Source organism: Peromyscus maniculatus, chromosome 4, assembly GCF_049852395.1.
Source record: "Peromyscus maniculatus bairdii isolate BWxNUB_F1_BW_parent chromosome 4, HU_Pman_BW_mat_3.1, whole genome shotgun sequence".
In the NCBI taxonomy this organism is placed as follows: Eukaryota; Metazoa; Chordata; class Mammalia; order Rodentia; family Cricetidae; genus Peromyscus; species Peromyscus maniculatus.
In genome coordinates this window covers 95824251-95840143 of record NC_134855.1, presented here as the reverse complement: position 1 = coordinate 95840143, position 15893 = coordinate 95824251, and the positions used below count along the sequence as shown (strand labels likewise).

At 49.7% G+C, this 15893-nt stretch overlaps 2 protein-coding genes across 12 annotated transcripts in view; one reads left to right on the top strand and one right to left on the bottom strand.

The window, feature by feature from the left end:
- Positions 1-2093: 2093 nt before the first annotated feature.
- Positions 2094-7994, bottom strand: LOC143272967 (uncharacterized). Its single transcript, XM_076570334.1, has 3 exons — positions 6443-7994; positions 2944-3034; positions 2094-2598 (listed from the first exon to the last, which is right to left on the bottom strand). The coding sequence occupies exons 1-3, from the start codon at positions 7848-7850 to the stop codon at positions 2232-2234; spliced, it is 1866 nt and encodes a 621-aa protein (XP_076426449.1). The 5' UTR covers positions 7851-7994; the 3' UTR covers positions 2094-2231.
- A 1385-nt stretch (positions 7995-9379) lies between these two features.
- Positions 9380-15893, top strand: part of Fsip1 (fibrous sheath interacting protein 1) — a 131865-nt gene continuing 125351 nt past the window's right edge. For 4 of the 11 annotated variants that reach the window (XM_076570337.1, XM_076570335.1, XM_042275941.2 and 1 more), the window contains exons 1-3: positions 9380-9549; positions 13040-13172; positions 14540-14720. In XM_076570337.1, the coding sequence (XP_076426452.1) occupies positions 13041-13172; positions 14540-14720 (313 nt within the window). In that variant the 5' untranslated portion in view covers positions 9380-9549; position 13040. Of the gene's footprint in view, positions 9579-13039; positions 13173-14539; positions 14721-15893 lie in introns of all 11 variants that reach the window. The other 7 variants (XM_076570336.1, XM_042275942.2, XM_042275940.2 and 4 more) reach the window with 5 other exon arrangements.

Here is a 15893-nt window from a genome sequence, read left to right as displayed (position 1 = left end):
AACTGTCTTACTCCCAAGGCTGCTGACCCAATTATCCCCTATCTTAGGCCCGATGGCTGACCATAGTTATCTTTTTCTTCCAAGGCCGGCTGGCTAGTTAGTCACAGCTGTGAACTCCTGTTTTTCTGATTCCTGCAGAATGGCGTTTCTAAGGCCAAGTTATTGGGGGGGCATAACATCGGCCCAACGCCCCATATCCTCATAATGGAGCGGGGGTCTTTCATTCCCCCATTTTCTTTTGTACCAAATGAAATCTTTCATTCATGGGGAAGAATAGGGATGTGGCTCCATTTCCACCTGGCTGAGTTGTTGGTATTGTTGGGTCAATACCAAGGTCTGGACAATAGAAACACGTTCCCTGATAAATTGGACAAGTCTGTTTAGGATGCAGGGCCCAAGTGTCAGAAGGAGCAATAAAATCAGAAGGGGCCCTATAAGGGTGGAGACGACGGTGGTGAGCCAGGGAGACCTTTCGAACCATCCTTCAAACCATCCCTGTTGTTCTTTAAAAAGTTTTTGTCTTTGTTCTAATCTCTTTCTTAATTTGGCCATGCTATCTCTTACCATCCCAGTATGATCCGCATAGAAGCAACATTCTTCTCTGAGGGCAGCACATAAGCCCCCTTCCTGCAGGAAGAGGAGGTCTAATCCCCTCCGGTTCTGCAGAACTACCTCAGACAGGGAGGTGAGTGACTTTTCCAAGGCACTCACGGATTCCTCCAGTGCCTGGATATCAGTATGCATGGCAACCTGGAGTTGTCTGAACTGGTTGGTTTCCATGAGGGCAGTGGTACCTGTGCCTATTCCGGTGGCGATTCCTCCCACAGTTAATCCACCTAGTATTAGGGCCAGGGTTAGCGAGACTGGCTCTCTTTTTATACGGGGGACCCCTGTTTCATATCGAGCATAGATATCTTCAGGTGTATGGTAGATTATCCTGGGGTACAATTCTATTAGTACACAATAATCGGCCATGTTAGCTAGTATTGAGGGAGAGAGGCATGGTGTAAGTCCAGTGCTACAGGCCCAGTAAGTTCCGCTGGGAGCCACGAGATAATGGGGTCCTGGGACAAGTACCTGGGTGTGATTACACAGGTGTTGATGGGTATAGGGTACGGTCCCCAGACATAGTCCTTGTCCTGACACCTCGGAGATTGTGAGCTTATGCTGAGGTGTCGAGGCACATCCTGGTGGGGGTGAAGAAGAGTTGGTGAAGCTTCCGACTACGGCCACCCCCTCATAATAGGGAGGTGCGGAAACTAGGCATAACCAGCACTCCTGAGTCCGATTTGGGTTGGTAACATTGAGGGCTGAGTAAGCGCCCTCTATAAGATTCAATAGCCGGTCTCCCGTACCTGGTCTGGGTGGCTGGAGGATGGCTGGGGTTACAGCGACATTTGGAGCCGTGCTTGGGCGAATAGCGGGGAAAGAGGGACGCTTTTGGTCAGAGAGAACCTGGTTGGGACCTATAAAGGTGGAGAGCTCCGTGATTTTAAGCTTAATCGTAAACACAACTCCCTGGTCCCGTCTTGTCATGTAAAGTCTAAGTCCCCATGTTTTACCTTTAATCCAGTCTTGTGTGGTCTCCCTTCCCTTCTGAGTGAAAGATATATTCAGGGGGTTGCATGTGAAATTTACACAGGGACCCTCCCCCTTCCAGTAAGTGTTATCTCTTCCTGACGTGACAGTTCCCCAACAATGTCCTTGGGTAAGGGGACGCCACGAGTGGCTTTTTTCTTGGGTAGCTCTTTTTACCCTAATGAGGTCCCAAGTGGATGAAGGCTTCCAATAGGTATTCCCAGTTGTTTCACATCCCCATGTTTTACAGAAGTAACTTTCATAACCCCCACATTGGCTAATCATCTTTTTGTCCCTACCATCCCGGGGGCAGACGTAGAAGGGTAGTTGTGACAGGGCTGCCCTGGCTTCAGGGTGACCACATCCGTATTTTCCGTCATTACATTTGCAAGTTCCCTTACCGTCCTGACAGACGTCTGGTGCTCTGGGGTTCATGGGGTCAGTGGTAGGGATGTCCCAGTCCTCTGACCCCGCTGCTAATTGGCAGAGATCTGGATGTAAGTTAGGCCACCATGTAAAGGGGGTGTGAAGGGCGGTTGTTTGCCAGACCGTCTCCCCAGTTTGTGAGACAACCTGCCAGGTAATTTTCTTAACCAGGTGGGGGCTCTCTGGTGATGCCCCTCCTAATGTCAGGAGGAGGACTATTAGGGGGATCAAGGGGACCCCCGAGTGAGTCTTATCTTGAGTGGGTTCGAAGAGCGTTGAACTTTCCATGTTGATGTCTCGGTGTCCTCAGCTTCGTCGGGTTCCTTGGCAGCCTTCACATGTGACGCGTGGACCCAAGCCGCTATCCCGTCAACCTTGAGTGCGGTGGGAGTAGTTAACAGGACGGTGTAGGGTCCTTTCCACCTCGGTTCTAGGTTCTTGGATTGATGGCGTCGGACCCAGACAGAGTCCCCAATCTTGAATGGATGAGGCACCACCGGGCGATTCAGTTGCTCCCGGTATGCATCCGCCAGGGGTTTCCACACCGTCTTTTGCACCAGCTGGAGGGCTTGGAGGTGTGCCTCTAGGGTAGGGCTAGTGGCAAAAGAGGAGATGTCAGGGTGAAGGAAATTTACAATTGGTGGGGGAGCTCCATACATAATCTCGAACGGGGTTAGGCCATGAGGCCCAGGAGTGTTCCGGGCTCGGTAAAGGGCTAGGGGGAGTAGGAGCACCCAATCTCTAGTGCCAGTTGCAAGCGTTAATTTGGTTAAAGTCTCCTTAATGGTTCTATTTGCACGTTCTACCTGTCCTGAGCTCTGGGGGCGGTATGCACAATGAAGTTTCCAATCAATCCCCAGTAGCCTGGCCACCTTCTGACTTACCTGGGAGACAAAGGCGGGCCCATTGTCTGACCCCAATATCTGGGGCATTCCATACCTGGGAAAAATTTCTTCCAGGAGCTTCTTGGTTACCACGTTAGCGGTCTCCTTCTTGGTAGGGAAGATCTCCATCCACCCTGAAAATGTGTCTACAAAAATCAGAAGGTATTTATATCCATATAGTCCGGGTTTTACCTCGGTGAAGTCAATTTCCCAATGGACTCCTGGGCGGTGACCTCGCAGGCGGCTCCCTCTGCTCAGATGGGCTTTTCCTGGATTAACTTGGGCACAGGCAGGGCAGCTGGAAGTCACCTGTTGGAGGACCTGTTCCTGATTCAATAATACAGTACCCGAAGTCTCATCAGCCAGAAGGGCCCTCATCTTGTTTTTGCTCAGATGGGTTAACGCGTGGAGGAACTTGAGCATATATTTGGTATGGGAGGTTGGCATAACTAATTTGTCATCCATTATATAAGCTTGTCGCTCGGGGCTCCATCTCGCCCCCATTTTCTTCGCTAGTTCCTGGTCCTCCGGGCTGTAAGACATGGGGTCTCTACTTGGCTGTTGGTCCTGCAAGACCAACAGCTGGTCGCCCCTTGGGGGTTGTAAGGCGACTGTCCGGGCTGTTAGATCAGCCAGCCGATTTCCCCGTGCCACGACAGAGTCATCTTTTTGGTGCCCCGGACAATGTATGATGCTGAGCTGATGCGGGAGGAACAATGCCTTTAAGAGTTCTAAAATTTCTTTTTTGTTTTTAATTTCCTTACCCTCCGAGGTCAAGAGGCCTCTTCTTCTGTAGATTTCTCCATGTACATGAGCAGTGGCGAAGGCATATCTGCTGTCAGTATAAACCATGAGTCTCTTACCTTCCGCCATCTGGAGGGCCTGGGTCAGAGCGATCAGCTCTGCTCTTTGGGCCGATGTTCCAGGCGGCAGCGGTGAGGCCCAAACTACCTCTGATTCGGTGGTAACAGCTGCTCCGGCCCTCCGTTCTCCTTCTTGGTAGAAGCTGCTCCCATCCGTGAACCAGATAAAATCTGGTTTCGACAGCGGTTGATCTGTTAGGTCAGAGCGGGTGCCATGGACCTCCGCCAGAATCTGGAGGCAATCGTGCTCCTCGGATGGGTCTGGCAAGGGCAGCAGGGTTGCGGGGTTGAGGGAGACAACTGGTCCGAACACCACTCGGTCTGTGTCTAGCAACAGAGCCTGGTAGTGGGTCATCCTGGAATTTGAGAGCCACCTGTCTGGGGGCTGCCGGACCAGAGCTTCCACCGCATGAGAGGATAACACAGTTAATGGCTGTCCCAAAGTCAGTTTCCCTGCATCCTTGAGCAAAACAGCAATGGCGGCTACCATGCGCAGACAAGGGGGCCATCCTGCAGCTACCGAGTCTAATTTCTTGGATAAATAAGCTACAGGTCTCTTCCATGGCCCCAATCTCTGTACCAGTACCCCTTTTGCAAAGCCTGAGTTCTCGTCCACGAACAGTTCAAAAGGCTTGGTCAGATCTGGCAGGCCAAGGGCTGGTGACTCAAGTAAGATGTTCTTAATTCGTTGAAAGGCCTGTTGCTGCTCCTCTCCCCAGTGGAACATGGTCCCAGGCTTGGTGAGAGGATACAGGGGGGCAGCCATTTCAGCAAAACCCGGGATCCAGAGGCGGCAGTAGCCGGCTGTACCTAGGAACTCCCGCACCTGGCGGGGGTTCCTTGGAGGGGGTATGGAGAGTATGGCCTCTTTCCGTGCTCTCGTGAGCCATCTCTGTCCTCCCTCTAGGGCATAACCCAAGTAAATGACTTTGCTTTGGCAAATCTGAGCCTTCTTAGCCGAAGCCCGATAGCCCTTCTGTCCCAGTTTAGTCAAAAGGGCCCGAGTGCCCCTCTGACATTCAGCCTGGGTTCTGGCTGCTAGGAGGAGGTCGTCCACATATTGGAGCAAGATTAAGGCCGGGTGTTCAACCCGGAATTCGGCTAAGTCTGAGTGTAAGGCTTCATCAAAAAGAGTCGGGCTGTTTTTAAACCCCTGGGGGAGCCGAGTCCAGGTCAACTGTCCTGAAAGTCCCATCTCTGGGTCTCTCCATTCAAAAGCGAACAGTAGTTGGCTCTGGGGGTGCAATCTCAAACAGAAGAAGGCATCCTTCAAGTCCAGTATCGTATACCAAACGTGGGTTGGCGGAAGAGTGCTGAGGAGGTTGTAAGGGTTTGGCACCGTGGGGTGTATATCTTCAACCCGTTTATTAACCTCCCTCAGGTCTTGAACCGGTCTATAATCCCCTGTCCCAGGTTTCTTTACAGGCAGGAGGGGGGTATTCCAAGGTGATCGACAGGGCACAAGTACTCCCTGGTCCAAAAGTCTCCTGATGTGCGGTTTAATGCCCTCGTGGGCTTCCCGGGACATAGGATACTGTTTGATTGAAACGGGAGTGGCGGAAGCTTTTAACTGAATAACAAGTGGGGGTTGGTCGCGAGCCAGCCCCAAGCCGCCAGTCTCTGCCCATGCTGAGGGAAATTCCCTCAACCAGTCCTGCATTTCTTGTGGTGGCTCCTTAGAGGGCTCAGATTCAAACAGGCGGTATTCCTCTTCCAGTTTTAGGGTTAGGACTTGTAGGGGGGTCCCTTTGGGTCCTGTCACAGTCGACCCCTTATCATCAAAATAGATCTGAGCCTTGAGCTTAGTCAACAGGTCTCGGCCCAATAATGGGTGAGGGCAGTCAGGTATATGCAAAAAAGAGTGGGTTACCTGTCCAGATGCCAGCTGAACCTTTCTCTCGGTGGTCCATCGATATCTCCTGCTACCTGTGGCCCCCTGGACCAAAGCTGTGCGGTCACTGAGAGAGCCCCCGGTGTGGGTCAGGACTGAATGTTGAGCCCCGGTGTCCACCAGGAAGGTCACTGGCTGCCCCCCAATCTTGAGAGTTATCCTAGGCTCAGGGGGGGGCTCCTGGCCTTGACCTCCCTAATCCTCCAGATTGAGGAGGTCCGTGGCCCTTGACTTAGGCTTCCGAGACTCTTGAGGCTTCTTTGGGCAGTCACGAGCCCAATGTCCTCTCTCTCTACAGTAAGCACACTGGTCTTTGTCCAGTGGTGGCTTTCTCCGATCTCTCTTCCTAACTCCCTCGCTGACCTGTCCCTGAGATACTACAGTGGCCAGGACTTTAGTTATTTCCCTATGACGCTTTTTATCTCTCTCTTCCTGCCTCTGCCATAATCTCTCTTCCCGCTCTTCAGGAGTTTCTCTCTTATTAAACACTTTTTCTGCCTCTCTCAATAAATCTGACAAACTGAGTGAATGCAATCCTTCTAGTCTCTGTAACTTGGCCCTTATATCTGGACTTGACTGATAGATGAAAGACAGTATGACACCCGGCGCCTGTCCTGGATCTTCTGGATCGTACGGGGTATACATTCTGTATGCCTCTCTAAGTCTTTCTAAGAACGCTGCCGGCGTTTCCTCCTTTCCCTGGGTTACATTTCTAACCTGGGCCAGATTGGTAGGGCGTCTAGCTGCCCCTCGGAGACCCGCCAAGAGCAACTGGCGATAGAGACGTAGGTGCTCCCTACCTTCCGGGGTCGCGAAGTCCCAGTTCGGGCGGGTGAGGGGAAAGGCTGCGTCAATGATATTAGGCAATTGGGTGGGTCTTCCATCTTCTCCTGGAACCCGCTTCCGAGCCTCCAGGAAGACCCGCTGCTTTTCCTCCACCGTCAGGAGGGTCTGCAGTAACTGCTGACAATCTTCCCAAGTGGGCTTGTGGGTCACTAAAATGGACTCAATCAGGTTAGTCAAGGCAACAGGGTCCTTAGAGAAAGGGGGATTATGTTGTTTCCAGTTGTAGAGATCAGACGCTGAAAACGGCCAGTATTGGAGCTGGTGGTTAGGACCTTCCCTAAGGGGAAAGGCTCTGGACTCCTTAGCTGGCTCGTCGCGCTTTCCTCGTAGGCGACCGGCAATTGGGGAGGGAGCCGGAATCTCATCTTCCCTCTCTCTCCTTGGAGGCTGTTCAGGCGCCTCCGGGGGGGCCGTCGGTCCCTCCGGTGCCATTGCAGGGGCCACCGGTCCCTCCGGTGCCCGATTCCCTGGGTATGGTGGTGGGTCCTCTGTGAGGAGGTCAATAAGAGGTGAATTGGGGTCCGGGGGGAGGACGGGAGCCTTAGGGGAATCCTTTCGTGGGAGAACAGGGTAAAGGGAGGAGGAAGGAGAGGCGGGAGGGAGCAGTGGTTTGGCGCTCATCAGTGGCGCCGTCCCTCCTGAGCCCCCTTCCCCAAATCGGGGCTCCCCAGTCGTCCCAGAGCCGGTCGGGGAGCAGTCTCCCGCCGATCCCATCCCCGGCCCCGCCTGAGCGCCGGCACCATAACCTGCGGCCGCCTGCGCGCCCGCCTGCGCGTTCCCACCTCCCACAGTCGCCTGCGCACCCGCCTGCGCGTTCCCACCTCCCACAGTCGCCTGCGCACCCGCCTGCGCGTTCCCACCTCCCACAGTCGCCTGCGCACCCGCCTGCGCGTTCCCACCTCCCACAGTCGCCTGCGCCGGCGCGGCGGCCTGCGGGGAGAGGAAAAGACTTGCTGGTGTGGGGTTAGGGAGGAACAGGGAGTGGGAGGGATCCGCCGATCTGGCTTCCTCGGCCCCGGGATTCGGCGAGCGCTGCTGTTGCCGGGGGGCCGAGGGGAAGAGAAACGGCTTAACCCATGGGGGAGGTTCTGTTGTCAGGAGTCTCCACATGGCAATGTATGGGACCTGGTCCGGGTGGCCCTGGGGACTGGAAGCAAAAACTTTTCCCTCCACCTGTGAAATAAGACTAAGGTTAAAGGTTCCCTGACGAGGCCATCCTACATTCATTTTAACCCAATCGGCCTCGCAAAGAGTGATCCATTTTTTCTTCTTGATTACGACTCCTTCGTTGTTGGCTCGTATCTTTACGTCTGACCAGTGTTTAAGCGTGAGGCTCAAGGGGGTGGTGACAGTCTGTCCCATGGTTGTCTCTAGGAGGAGAACGGTTAAACAGAAAACAAGGAACAACAAACCAATACAAATAACACTGACACGCGCTGCGCGGCTTCGGTTCCAAACCGAAAGCAAAACCTCAGAAGGAGACTGCGAGGGTCCAACCCCCTCTTCTCCAACCAGCACAACGTATCCCTCTGATACGTGAGTGGCCCCAAAAAACCGTGCCCCAGAGGGCAATACAGACCGTGCCTCAGAAGGCACTTCAGACCGTGCCTCAGAAGGCACTTCAGACCGTGCCTCAGAAGGCACTACAGATTCCCGTGGAATTCCTTCCAGGGTTTCAGATTTCCCTAGGACGTCTCCTAGGGTTCAGCGGCGAAGTCCAGGCCCGTCGGCCCCCTCTTTCAGATCCACTGACACAGACAGATTATCAGACGCAGGCGCGGAGACAAACAAACAACATTCAACACTTAGGCAAACAGACAACACTCAGACTGGACAGGGATGACATAAACCAAGGCCGGCCGGCTTACCTCCTGATGGTGGGTCGGTGGTCCCAGGGAGGGGTCTCAATCCCCGTACGGGTCACCAAATGAAAGACCCCCAGGGGAGATCTTCCCTCAGGGAGAGACCCCGGACCCGGGAAACACACCGAAACCACAGATCAGATGCAAACAGCAAGAGGCTTTATTAAATGCACAGGTACCTGGGGCCAAGTCTCTCAGAAGACTTGCGCGCCTACCGAGGGCAAAGGGGACTTTTTATGGGATTTCAGGGGCAGAGGCGCGGCTACAGAAGCGAGAAGCATAGTTACAGGGTCCCTATTGGCTGTTTTACAGAGGGCCAGGGTGAACTTGGGGTCGCGTTCTTTAATTATCAGAAGTTTGATGTGTGGCTGACTTGGCCTTGCCCAGGCCAGCTGCCTATTCTTCAAGGCCAGGGGCCCGCCATAAAATATCAACTGTCTTACTCCCAAGGCTGCTGACCCAATTATCCCCTATCTTAGGCCCGATGGCTGACCATAGTTATCTTTTTCTTCCAAGGCCGGCTGGCTAGTTAGTCACAGCTGTGAACTCCTGTTTTTCTGATTCCTGCAGAATGGCGTTTCTAAGGCCAAGTTATTGGGGGGGCATAACATCGGCCCAACGCCCCATATCCTCATAATGGAGCGGGGGTCTTTCACTCCAAACTTGACAAAACTTTCACATACGACATCTCTGAGCTGCACATCACATCAGTCTTGCAAGAAGGGGATGGCAGTGATACGGGAGGAAACTGAGCTCTGAGAGGACAGGTGGCCTGTAGGACATCCTAGTAGCTGGTCAGAGGCATGAAAACACCGGGATCTTTGCTCCGGAGTCCAACCTGAATATGAACAAACCATTCCTCAGCTAGAACATGCACTGTAAAAGTTTTAGGACGGCCCCAGCTCCTCAGCCCCCCACTCCCACCGCTTCAGCGGTCTTCCTTGTAGTTTACGGTCCCCAATGCCCATCTCTGATGGTACAGCCCTTTACACCTATCGCGAGACCGAGATCCTCGCGCTTCTTGTTGCCAGGGCAACGGCGTTCTTTGAGGCTGCGGGCTTGGGACTGCTGCATCTTTATCTCCACAGAGGCGGGGGTGGCGGGAAAGACCCGTCCCCTTCGAGGGGAAGTGGATGACGCTTGGATGTCAGCGGCGCCAGTCGGTGCCTAGGCGTCCAGCCTTCGTTCCCACCGGGAAGGTGAGGGACCGCAAGGACCACGGGCAGAGGTCGGTAGCTGTGCGGCACAACCGAGAGGGGACGAGCGGAGTCCTGGCAAGGCTCAACTCGGGAGAGAGGGAGCGTGGGTCCCCAGGGGCGGGGCCACCGCAGTGGGTGTGGTCTGTCCTCCCAAACCATAGCGGGGCGTGGTTACAGGGGCGTGGCCATGCCTAGGAGGGACTGTGGAGTCTCCAGGAAGTCATGGTCCCTGCTGGAAACTTTCTGCATTAGTCCATCTTTCTGAACCTTCTTGCCACCGAGGTCTAGAGAACTAGTCAGTAGCGTAGACTGTAAACTGCACATAGTCATGACACAGAGAAGATGAAAATAGGAGGAGGGCCGGTAAACACTGGCCCCAGTGGAACTCAGTTTTTCTTAGGATGGAAGAAATGTAAACCAAACCTGTTGGTAGGTACCTTTGGAAATCCATCAGGCTGGGGAATATGAATAGGCTTTCCAGACAACCAGACCAGCAGCAAACCAATCCAGGGACACAGGCAGTTTTGCCTCACCAGAGCAGATCATGTACTAATTACATGAGCTGATCAAAAAATGGTATAAAACGTATGCATTTATGAGCAGTTATTGTTACCATTAGAATCTGGTCACATATCTCCTTCACTGACTGTCATAAGGTGACTGATACTTTAGTTTTGATTCTTTTAATACCCTAAGAAAATGTGCATCCTATCTCATTATATGAGGAAATGTATGAGACAGGAATTTCTGTTTGTTACAGTTGCTCTTTTCATTGTAGGCCTACACAAGAGCGATTACTAACAACCACACAACAGAGTCAATATTAGGCTGTTTTGAAATCTCCTCTGCCAAGGAGATGAATCCATTGGTTTTCAATTTTGCCTTAGGGCAGAAAGCAGCCACATTCTTTGTCAGAGATCATAAGAATGAGCTGTAGCCCTGTTGCTAGTATTGATGCCCCTGGGACCTCTGGAGGTTTGTGAGCCTCCACAGTCCATAGCTCCCAGCGCTAGTGTCTTCTAACCTCCTACTAGGACGTCCCGTTAATCCCACTTAGAAACTTCCATGGCTTTCCGATTCCTTCAAAACACAGTATGGTCAGGCCTGCCACAGAAATAGCCCACTCCTTGGTACCCACTTCTGTCTCAGTTACTTTTCTGTTACTGTAACAAAGGAGCCTTCCACTGACTTACAGTTTCCGAAGGTTAGAGTTGCACTTTCTGTGAACCATGAATGGCAGAGCCAGGGCATGGCATCAGGAACAGCTGAGAGCCGCATCTTGATCTGAAAGTAGAAGGCATTGGGAGCTAAGAGGAAGTGATGGGTTTGTTAAAAACTCAAAGAGCTCCCTCACCTCCCATCCCCATGAAACACCTCCTCCAATGAGGCCACACCTCCTAATCCTTCCCAAACAGTTCTACCAATTGTGGACCAAGTAGTTAAGCATTAGAGCTTATGGGTGGGGGGAGGCATTCTCATTGAAACCACCACATGGGCTTAGTGCATCGTTGATTTCTTTGCAAACTATCCTTGTGTTTTCTTCTGACTCCTGGAAGATTGCCTACTCATTACTTTTGACATTAGTTTTTACTTTTATCAAATACTGTGGTCCAAATGTTAAACGGTTGTGTAACATTCACAGCGGTCGCAATAATAGAGCAATTCCTGGTCACAGCCTCAGGAGGCAGCCATCTTGAACTCTGAAATATTACGCTTAGTTAACTATTGTTTGGCTTTATCAATTTTTAGATGCCCTCTTCAATTTCCTGTTACAATAGACTCTTCTACACCCCTCCTTTTGGATACTGTTCCCCACCTCCGTATACTCAGTGAAGGCGTGGTATTGGTTAAGTCCATACTCAGTGCTCCTGTGACTAAGAACACATTGTTTGGTTGCTTTCTTGTACAGCTCTTCATTTTTCATTAGGAATTTCTGTGTGAAAAGTGATTTCTTAAACACACAATACATCTGTAAGATCCCATTACAATGGTTTTTATTCCGATTTCTTTTCCAGATGGTCAAATACACAGAGAGTCTGTCAGTTACACTTTCTGTGAACCATGATTTATTTGATTTGATATGTTTAGGAGGGAACATTAATAGTAACAGACCAGTTTTTTAAGCAAATGGAAAGATTTCTGGGGCCTTTTCGCTGATCCATGTCACGGATGGGTCCCCGTGCAGTGGCCTTTTTTGACATGTATTATATTGGCTCTGCCACATGCTTCCATTTCCTCACTCCTCTTGAGCTGCAGTAAGTTCTTCTTGACAGGATGCTAAGGGCATGGAAAAGACATTTGGCCTTTTAGTGACTTATGCTTTTCGGTGGTGACGTGATGGGGCCAGGGTGATCCATCATCCCACAGTAACAGTGTCAGGCCCTTCCTGAGTGAGCCCCAGCCCTTTTACGGTGTGTGAATAATGTTGACATCAATGCCTTTTTCAGTTGCTGAGTGAGAAGAGCTGACCAACTGTTCTCTGAAGTTAGCAGCAACGGCACATTGAGCAGCTGGAGGCCACGCCGTATTATTTCTCAGTGTGCCTGAGAAAATCTTCAGCTTATTAATGTTTGTGCGAAGCCTCTTTGGGTTCTGAGTCTGTGGTCCACACACAGCATGAAAGACAGGCCACTTTGCGGAATGAGGAGGGACATTGCAGTTTCAATGCTTACATGCAATTGTAAGCGTTTAGGAATGACTTGGCAGAAGCTCTCCATTCATATTTAAGCTGGACTCTCAGTTCCTTCTAGTTTCCAGTATGCGTACTGTTCCGCCACCACCAGGCAGATACGGAAGGCTCTTTATCAAAGGCTTGGTTTGGAAGGCTGTATGCACAGTGTTTACCCTCTCCCTCCAGCTGAAGCTGTTCTGTCTAGGTTAAGCTAGTCTCACTTCCAAAATCCACACTAGACGTACAGTGGTGATGATGAAGACAGTCTGTGGGTAGAGTCTCATGGAAAGTCGTTAAAGAGGAGGTTGACAGAATACAGCCAGCTAGTGCTAGTCTGTCCTCCAATAAAGGATGTGGGTTTTATTCTCTTGTGCCAGTCAGAAGCAGAGCTGAAGAGTTTAGGAGGGGAGAGCTGATTAAATGAGGAAAGTGCTTCAAACAGTGTCACTGATCTGGAGCAGGAAAGGCTAGAAGGGGGACGAGCCCAGAAGGAGGGAGCCAGGAGCCCCTGGCAAATCATTAAGATGCAGTGGGCCTAGATTGAGAGAGGTGTCCTTGGAGTGTTCTCATGGGGAAGAGCAAGGTCACACGTTTCTGTTTTTGTTTTCCTGCATCAAGACAGTGAGACAGCATTCACATCTGCTGTCAGTATCTGGTGCATAATCTGTTCTTTTGATGACATGGAAGAGCGCATATATGTATATGTATATAACTTTGGTAGTGAACAGGTTCTGAGTAATTGGCTATAAACCTAAACTGATTAAGGAGCCGTTTAGACCTCTAAGTCACTTGCTTCTTAATTCTTTTGGCTTGGTTTAGGATGTCGATGGATGTTATAAAGGGAAACCTAGATGGAATTTCAAAACCAGCCTCTAGTTCAAGGTCACGTCCTGGGAGCAGAAGTTCAAATGCTTCTCTGGAGGTGCTCTCGCCGGAACCAGGGGCCTTCAAGGTAATCTTCTGCTTGGAAAGGAATTGAGCTCTCAGTCACAATCGAGGAAACCACGGTTGTCGTTAACTCCCATTGAAATGTCATTGTTAGAGGCCTTCAGAGCATATTCACAGGTTCCTGACTTCCGTAGATTGTTCGGGATGAGCACGCTTAGTTCTCTTTTTCTCTCCTCTCCACTGCTGGCTTTCTTTTGGGGTATTTTTTTTTTTTAATCTGTGTTAAACTTTGATAATGTTTGTGTGTTGTGTGGCTTCATAAGGGAACTTTGTATTCCAATATCTAATATACACCCATTGACATTTACTATGAAAATGGTTCAGTATTTAAAAATAGATGGCTCAGAGGTAAAGTACTTGCCGTGTACTGTGAAAACCTGAGTTCGAACTCCCAGAACTACATAAAGCTGGGTATGGGAGTGTACATCTATAAGTCCAATGCTTCTGTGGTGAGGTGGGGGATTGGAGACAGAATTCCCCAAAGCTTTTGGCCAGCTAACCTGGTATACATGGTGCCTAACAACAGAAATCCTATCTCTTATGAAGAGAGTTGCAGACTTGCCAGTTTATTCTTAGTGTCACACATCTGCCCTTGAGATGGGTACTAGGGCTGCCCATCGCTATGGTGAAGTGTTGAGCACGTGGGTACCTTCCAGAGGTTGAGGCTGGGGGGTTGGAGTAGACCATCCTCCATGGAGAGAGTTCCTTTGAGAACGCATCTCTTCCTGGGATGTATTTACTGCACTGTGACGCTCACTGTCCTGTGCGGATTTCGGATTTCGGATTTCGGAGTTTTGCAAACTTTAGTTTCTCTTGACCCATCCGTGAATGTCCCTTTTTGCACTCTCTCAGGAAAACACAGGTAGGCCAAACTGCTGTTTTCAGAATGAAGCTTGCTGAAGTGTAAAGGGAAGTTGAGACAAAATAGGAAACTAAGAATAACCAAAATTTATGAGTCTCATTAGAAGTCTCTTATCAGAAACACACCTCACTCAGAATAGGCACTTCTGAGTCATTCAGCTCTCCCAGCGGCAGGACCGGGAAGGGGCTGCTGTTGAGGGCAGCGGAGAGCAGCGTTCCTAAGCATGGCTCTGCAGGGCCACTTTCATCTCTTCCCATTATTATTTAAGATTGTGGGACAATGGTATTTATTTGGTAAAATATTAAACTTAATTGGCAGTTAAGTTGCACTTCGTTTAAGGTCCCACGTTTCTGGGAGCTCCAGTGCTAGTCTGTGCATTTACACTTCTCCATATGTGCTTTCCTTAATGTTAGATGCTATGAAGTGTGAAGTTTTAAGGAAATACATTATCTTTTTAAGTGTCTTGAGTATTATATTTTGGAAATTCTTTTGTTCACAATTATTTTTAGATTGATATGGTAAACAAGTTGAATCCTAGTAAGGAGGACCACTTGTCAAGCAGTAGCGTGGAAGACAGAAGAAATAGTTGTGATGACAAGTGGGCAGGCTACTCTGAGAACACAAGCCCAGCCCAGGAGGGCTCTGCGGAAGACCTGGACTTGACTCAGCAGATGGTCCCTGAGCATTCAGGTGGGATGATCACTCACTGCGTGATTGGCCAATGATAATTGCAGATTCTGTATTTAAAGTATTCGAAGTCTATTTTTCAGCTATGTACAAGCGATAAACCAAAAAGGAGACTTGCTTTTGGTGAGAAATTAATCACTGCTTTTTACACATAAGAATATCGAGTCTTTAAATACATTTAGAAATATAACAAAACATGTTACTTCATAGAATTATTATTATGCTCATTGCATTCATTAAGGGGGAATATTTCTATATTGTATGGCATGGTTCATGGATCAGTTTTGGTGGCTAATGTTGCAGAATAAGATGTATTAGGTCATTTATAAATACCCTTTAAGGGTAATCCCCATGATGATGAATAATATTGATATCTTAAAAGCTACTTTTCTCGTGATATTAAATTAATTCTGGTCAGACTGAGTTAGAACTGCAGTTCTCAGTTGTGCTGTGCAGGACTCTGGGGACGTGGGCGTCTCTGAGGCTCTTGCAGAGACTCTGTGAGGTAAATACCATCTTCATCATGACATTGAGATAGATAGATACCATTTGAATTTTTGACTACCGTATTGGCATTTGTAGTGATGGCCCAGAAGTAATGGTGAGTCAGCTGCTTGGGCCTAACTACCAGTACAGACCATGGCACCAAATTGTATGGGGTTGTAGTTGTTAAGGAAGAGCTAAGGGAGTTGTTGAGATTAGCTGTCGGGCCCAGTTCCCACTATCTATTTATATATTTTTTTCATATTGTGTGAGTCTGTTCAAAATACCTGGTGTATGGGCTGTGAGCCTGAGAGTGCCAGGATTTGGCAGCTAGGAATTAAACTAGAAGCTATTATATTTGAAGTATGCAAACAGCATCATCTTAGAAACCTTCTTATTAGGTTAATACTGTTTTTTGATGTTTTCCCTCTTTTTTCCTTAAAGAGGTAGAGATGTACATTATAGGAAAACATCACTGACTCTTTGGGCTTTCACTCACATGATGTACTGTTTTAAATGCTCTGACCTGGGAAGTCTGAGACTTAGTACTGGAGCATTGATGCTCATTTCCAGTTTATCAGTTTTCAGCAATTTTCACAGGGGGAGTGTTACCTGGTAGCTAAGCGCTCTCACTGTGAGTCAGACAAATTTAGGTGGGGCTTACTGTTTTGTTTACTAGTTAGACCACTTTGG

Excerpts from the sequence above, each read along its gene's own strand:
- LOC143272967 (XM_076570334.1), bottom strand. The coding sequence starts at position 7,850 with ATGGGACAGACTGTCACCACCCCCTTGAGCCTCACGCTTAAACACTGG. Across the intron at positions 3,035-6,442 it reads GGACTTCGCGACCCCGGAAG|ACACATTTTCAGGGTGGATG; the intron begins GTAGGGAGCACC and ends TGATTTTTGTAG. Across the intron at positions 2,599-2,943 it reads CTGGAAGAAATTTTTCCCAG|CCCTACCCTAGAGGCACACC; the intron begins GTATGGAATGCC and ends TTTTGCCACTAG.